Here is a 7,042-nt window from a genome sequence, read left to right on the forward strand (position 1 = left end):
GGAAGATGGCAAAACAGGGACTGCTGCAGGCTACCTTCATTCAGACCTGTCAGCTAATTCCCTGCTAATTTCACTTTCTTTTTGCTTTCAATGTAATTCCTCTAATCTGCACATCATTTCCTTGCTACTCCAGTTTGTCTAAGTTAAGAAAAGCAGAGGTAAAGGTGTTCATTTAGGTACTGGGAAGAAATGACAAAACAGCTTCTGGGAGCTCTGAACACATTCATAACTAATTAGTGGGAAATGCACTGACTACAAACTACTCAGTTCATTTCTGTACTTATTTTTAATGGGATGGGAAAGTTTTTGTATTCTGCCCAGGTATCTTTTAGTTTTAAAAGGAAATGAATTCATTTAGACTCAGTCCTAAATACACTTGCAATCAAAGTCTTTTGGACCATGGTCTTAGATTATAACAAAGACATAATGAGAAAGGAAAAACTGAAAAGCCTTCCTCACCTAATACCTGTAATGCATTTTTTTTAATTATGTCTTCTTTGAAATATTTGCTGTCAAGCTGAGCAAGATTTATTTACAAGAAACAGAAAATTATTTGATGCTCTGCAAAAAATAGATTTCTTAGCTGTACCAGTCAGAATACAACAGCTTCTGTAATGATAAAACATGGTAATTACAGAACGTGTGTAATCCACTGAGTTTCAAAGATGGAATAGCTTCCTACTATTTAAGGTGATACGTACATAAAATGTGAACTGAAGTACATCATAGTAAAAATCCTGTTGTGACTGTGCCATGTTTTACAGACAACACAGCTGGGATTGAAACCAGGAGAAATGGTTACAGCAGAAGGCAGCAAGAGCTGCATTTTCTTCCAGTGGTGATAGAAGACAGCAGTTACCCTGTCCAAAGCAGCACAAACACGATGACTATCCGGGTCTGCAGGTGTGATGCTGACGGTACCATCCTGTCCTGCAATGTGGAAGCAATCTTCTTACCAGTAGGCCTCAGCACAGGCGCGCTGATCGCAATCCTGTTGTGCATTGTTATACTTCTAGGTTAGTTCTTGCGGTATCATGTGAAGTGTGATATTCTAACTCAACTCTGACTTAGTTTGTGTTATCATTAGTTTCATCTGTTGTTTAACAAAAGACATTGAAAATACTTGACTGCTTATGAGAATTTTTGTGCTGCTTCTTTCTAGAAAAACATCCCAAAGCACTGACCATGATGTGAATTTACTAACATCTACATATTTCTTATTGCATAAAGAGAACCAGTTTCCAGTGGAGTCTGAAATGCAAATTTTTCTCTGAAACGGTTTTGATTAAATACCTTTCTTGAAGAACTGATATCCATATACTTAAAATTACTAAGATGGGCACGTCCTACTGACAGCAGCAGCAGCAAAGGGCTTAGTAAAGGCCTTTATTTAATTCTTAATACCAACTTGTGAGTGATAAAGAAAAAAGAACGATGAAATGAAAGAGGGGAATTTAGTTGTAATGCATGCAGACTGTGACTGGCTAGACCATTGTAAAACTTACCAGGAACACTTTCATTTCAGGCAGGCATGAATKCCATAATGTGGCATTGTCACCTGGATCTACATTATATTTAAATCTTTTCTTAATTTCAGCATGCCAAGTTTAACCTATACTCATGTGCACCTTTAATATAGTATACGTAATAATATATATTATATATATATAAAAATAATCAACTGATAATGAAATACAGCTATTTTGTAGTTTACATAGGCACACTGTGGACTGTGTAATGCCAGCCAATACTTAGGGATGCTGGTCCATGCCTTGTCTTGATAGTATCAGGCTTCTTAGACCTCAGGCCTACTCCTTATGTAGGTCTAAAGGGTAGAGATCAAAAAGAGCTGTGGACCACTGAATATAAGGTATGAAAACCTCTTTGTGTTTAGATAAATATAGTAATTTACCACCTAAGTAAATTACTACAGGCTCTCGGTTACATTAGGAGCTTCTGAGTAGCAGAATTAAAATTCAGAATTTCTTCTCTGTGTAAAAATTTTATATTGTGAGAAAAATGTTGTTTCAAATCAGAATGGAACTATGAATGTTCACACTTCCCATGGAGTGGGAATTAATAATAAATACACCCATTCAGTTCAGTTTTTCTGAAATAAAGTAGCACAGATCATTGTCTCATCTACCACAATTCCCCAGAGCTACCTTTTTACTTCTAGGGGTTTCCCGAGTAAAAGCAGCTCACAGTGAGCCTCAGCGTCAAACAAATTCCATTATGAAGCAAAGAGTTTTAGCTCATTATCACAAGAACAGATAGGAACACAGTCATTTAGAGCTCCAGCTTAAGGTAGGATTTTCAGGATAGCTAAGCTCTCTATTACAGAGCAAAGTGTCTAGAAGCCCCAAATATGTGGCTGTAGCAAAGCCTTTCCAGTGCCACCCTTGTGTCCAGTAATCTGGACCGCGTGAACTAAGTAAGCAGCAGAGAGCTTGGTGCTCTTAGTCCAAAGATCATTTACTGTGACAGAGTTTCTGGGGAAACGGAAATATTAGGCTGAATTTTCCTGAAATTTGCTAGGTGATCATGCATGCCTTCAAAAAAACTGTGTTTATCTTTCTCTAGTGGTTTGTTGAAACAAATTACATTTTATTTCAATAAAACAGCAATAATTCAATCAAAAAAAATTATGTGAAAGAACTCCTTATCATCTCTGCTGCTGATTGATACATATATCACACTAAAGGAGATATTTTCATTCCTGCTTTCCACAGAGCTGTAGACTGAATTACTCAGGTTGGGTTTGGAAGAGAGGTTTTGGTCTTTTAATAATTCTTTTCATTCCAATCAACCTGGTAATATTACCTAGAAAAATTAATTTATATATAATGAGATCTCCAGTGCTGTGTGTAACCCAGAAGAAAGATATTTAATTTATATACAGACTGTCTCCTGCTTACTATTGCATTGATAATCTTGCTGTGGACCTGGCCTGATACAGACTCTTTAAAATTGTATTTGAAGTTATTTTTGTTGAAGCCATTTCTACATAAAATACAGTCAACATATAACCAGTATCAGAAGTTATTCTAAACTATACAAGCCTGACCATAAATACATAATCACTGCAACTCTTCATTCATTATTATGTTACTTCATCATCAGTGCTTAGAACATTGTCATTTCTACCAAAGTAGGAGAATTTAATGTATCAAAATGCCAGTTTACTACAAGCAGATTTTGCAGAAAGGTGTTGCCTTCAGTGAAATATATCTTCAAAGAAAAAAGACTGAAAAAAACACACAAACCTGTAGGAAATCTTTTCAGTTGCCATTCCGAATAAAATTGTCTTAAACAGTTTATATCAGATAGAAACATAAAATCCTACAACAGCTGAGTTTGGAAATGACCTCTGGCGATTGTCTAGTCCAAACCCCCCGCTAAAAGCAAGGTTGAATAGAGCAGGTTGTCCAAGACATTGCCCTGTCAAGTTTTGAGTAACTCTAATGATGGAGATTCCAAAACCTGTCTGGGCAACCTGATCCAGTGTTTTGGGTCACCTTGAAGTAAAAAAGGTTTTATGTATAACTGGAATTTCCTGTGTTTCAATTTGTGCTCATTGCCTCTTGTCCTGTCAATGGGCACCACTGAGAAGAGTCTCCCTCTGTCTTCTTTACACTCTCCCAACAAGTATTTATACACATGGATAAGACCCCCCGAGCCTCCTCTTCTCCAGGCTCAACAGTGCCAGCTCTGCCAGCGTCTCCTCCTATGAGAGATGCTCCAATCCCTTAAACATCTTGGTAGCCCTTTGCTAAACTAATGCCAGTAGGTCCCTGTCTCTCCTGTATTGAGGAGGCCAGCACTGGACACACCACTCCAAACGTGGCCTCACCAGAGCTGATTAGAGATGAAAGATCACCTCCCTCAACCTGCTGGCAATGATCTTCCTAATGCAGCACAGGATACTGTTGGTTCAGAAGGACTGTCCAGGTCTTCTGCAAAGCTCATCTCCAGCCAGCTGGCACCCAGTCTGGGCTGGTGCAGGGAGTTATTCCTCCCTTGGTGCAGGATTTGGCATTTCCTGTTGTTGAACTTCATGAGGTTCCTGTCAGCCCCTTTCTCCAGCCTGTTATGGTCCATGTGAATGGCAGCACAACCATCGGGTGTATCAGCCTCTCCTTCCAGTTTTCTRTCACCTGCAAACTTGCTGAGGATGCGCTCTGTCCCATCATCCAGGTTACAAATGAAGATGTTAAATGGAATTGGCCCCATTATCGTCCCCTGGGGAACACCACTAGTGATTTGTCTCCAGTGGATTTCGTGCTGCTGATCACAACCTTTTGAGCTTGGCAGTCCCAACAATTTTCAATCTACCTCACTGTCCACTTGCCTAGTGAGCACTTCCTCAATTTGTCTGTGAGGATGTTATGAGATTCAGTGCCAAAAGCCTTTCTAAAATTGAGATAAACAGCAGCCACTGTTCTCCCTTCATCCATCAAGCCAGTCACTCCATTGTAAAAGGCTATCAGGTTGGTTAAGAACAATTTTGCCTTCATATATCCATGCTGACTACTCCCTATCACCTTTGTGTCCTTCATGTGTCTGGAAATGGTTTCCAGGATTAGCTGCTCCATCACCTTCCTAGGAATCAAGGTGAGGCTGACAGGCCTGTAGTTCCCCAGATCCTCCTTCCTGCCATTCTTGGAGATGAGAGGGGTCTCTTCCAATCCTCAGGCACCTCTTCTGATTGCCGTGATTTTTCAAAGATCATCACAACTGGCCTTGCAATGACATCAGCTAGCTCCCTCAGCACCCACAGGTGCATTCCCTCAGATCCTATGAACTTGTGTTGTTCTATTTATTTTTTTTTAATGTTTCCTGATCCTCCTTCACTAAGGGTAAGTCTTTCTGGCTGTGAAGACTTTCCCACTGGTCTCAGGGATCTGGGATTCCTGAAGGCCAGTCTTACCAGTAAAGACTGATGCAAAGAAGGCATTTGGTACCTCTGCCTTCTCAGAGTTCTTTGTCACCAGGGGCCACTGCCCCATTCAGCAGTGGGCCCACATTTTCTCTATTCTTCCTTTTACTGCTGATGTACTTGTAGAAGCCTTTCTTCTTGCCCTATATATCCCTCCCCAGTTTTAACTTCAGATGGGCTTTGGCTTTCCTAACCTCATCCCTGCATACTTGCACAGTGTCTCTATATTCCTCTCAGGTCACCCGTCCCTGCTTTCRCCTCTTGTATGCTTTCTTTTTATGTTTGAGTTTAGTCCGGAGCTCCTTGTTCATCCATGCAGGACCCCTGGTGCCTCTGCTTGATTTCCTGCTCATTGGGATGGGCCATTCTTGAACTTGGAGGAGGTGATCCTTGAAAATCAGCTGGCTCTCCTGAAACCATCTTCTCTCCAGGATGGGTTCCCAAGTGATTCTTCCAAGCAGATCCCTGAAGAGGGCAAAGTCTGCTCTAAAAAAAGCTGAAGGCAGGATTTTTTTTCTCCAAGAGACAATTTCAAAGTTTCCAAAATAATTTTTTCTCTTCAGTACTGTTTTGTGGGAATTAGGCTTTTTTTCTCTATTCTGCTACAGAAGGCATTTAAAAAAAAATCACATCTCTCCCCCTGAGCTAAAAAGCTAACGTCCTGTCCAACTCTAATTTCTCATAAAGCAAGCTAGTAGGAAAATTATTTGTTACTTCTTTCAGTAGCACAGCTAGTGGTAAGGAAAGTTAGATTCATACATCAAATAGCAAATGTCTCTTCATTGGCTAGAGCACTGTTATTTAAAAAAAAATAGGAGCATATCTTCTAAGGAGAAAAAAAACCCTTTGATTGCTTGCAACTTTCAAAGGAGGATATAATGATATGTCATCAGGGTAGCAAATTATTTCTGTGCATGTCTTAACTTAAGTTTTCTCTCATTACAGTCATTGTGGTACTGTATGTAGCACTGCGGAGGCAGAAGAAAAAGGATACCCTGATGACTTCTAAAGAAGATATAAGAGATAATGTTATTCATTATGATGATGAGGGAGGTGGAGAAGAGGATACCCAGGCTTTTGACATAGGTGCCCTGAGGAATCCCAAAGTGATTGAAGATAACAAAATACGCAGGGACATAAAACCAGATACCTTGCGTTTTCCGCGTCAAAGACCACCAACGGAAGATAATAAAGACATAAGAGATTTCATTAATCAAAGGCTGCACGAAAATGATGTGGATCCAACTGCACCTCCTTATGACTCCTTGGCAACATATGCCTATGAAGGAAATGGATCTGTTGCAGAGTCTCTCAGCTCTATAGATTCACTTACTACAGAGGCAGACCAGGATTATGACTATTTGAGTGACTGGGGACCTCGCTTTAAGGTTTTGGCAGACATGTTTGGAGAAGAAGAAAGTTACAACCCTGACAAAGTCACTTAAGAAAAAATATGAAGATGAAATTTAAAAAAAGTAAACCACCAACAAATTAAAAAGATAAACCTAAGCTTTCTATTAGGACAAGACTCCTTTGATTATAAAAGACAGCAATGTTTCCAGCATTGTACTACATTTATCATACTGTCAGTTTTGGTTTGATCTGCGAAGGAAAGATAAATCCTGTAATATACATGGTTTTTTGTTGTTGTTATTTTGTTACTTTGGAATTACACTGAGACAAGCTCAGGCCTACTAGGTACAGTTTACTGACATGACTTAGAAAGAAGATCGCTTTCTGGCATCACGGTGGAAGAGTGGTAGCTTTTTCGTAATTCCACTAAAGTGCCTATTGAAACTTTTATCATTTAAGTGGTAAAGAGTCTGCTGTGATGGTGTTACAAAACTGAATGGTAAATTGGACATAAAGGACATAAACTCTAAGACAAGAAGCAATAGCAACATGCTGACTTCTAATCATTTTAGAACAAAAATGAAGATAACTTCCTGGAGTATGTCTAATGACTACAAGTAAGGGGGGTGTGCTCTGTGGTTTGGGGTTGTTTATTTTTTCGTAAAGACAAAAACAGTATGTCAAGACATCATATTTCTTCCTTCAAAATTTCACTGAAAATTCAAATTTAAAATGCTGTTGCTCACTTTG

At 39.4% G+C, this 7,042-nt stretch overlaps 1 protein-coding gene across 2 annotated transcripts in view; it reads left to right on the forward strand.

Moving 5' to 3' along the window:
- The window catches only part of CDH12 (cadherin 12), a 164,203-nt gene extending 157,819 nt beyond the window's left edge, over window positions 1-6,384 (forward strand). For both annotated transcript variants that reach the window (XM_026087798.1, XM_026087799.1), the window contains 2 exons: window positions 765-1,016; window positions 5,885-6,384. In XM_026087798.1, the coding sequence (XP_025943583.1) occupies window positions 765-1,016; window positions 5,885-6,384 (752 nt within the window). The remainder of the gene's footprint in view (window positions 1-764; window positions 1,017-5,884) is intronic.
- Window positions 6,385-7,042: the final 658 nt, after the last annotated feature.

The sequence above is a fragment of the Apteryx rowi genome, unplaced genomic scaffold (assembly GCF_003343035.1).
Source record: "Apteryx rowi isolate R43461 unplaced genomic scaffold, aptRow1 scaffold_733, whole genome shotgun sequence".
Classification (NCBI taxonomy): domain Eukaryota; kingdom Metazoa; phylum Chordata; class Aves; order Apterygiformes; family Apterygidae; genus Apteryx; species Apteryx rowi.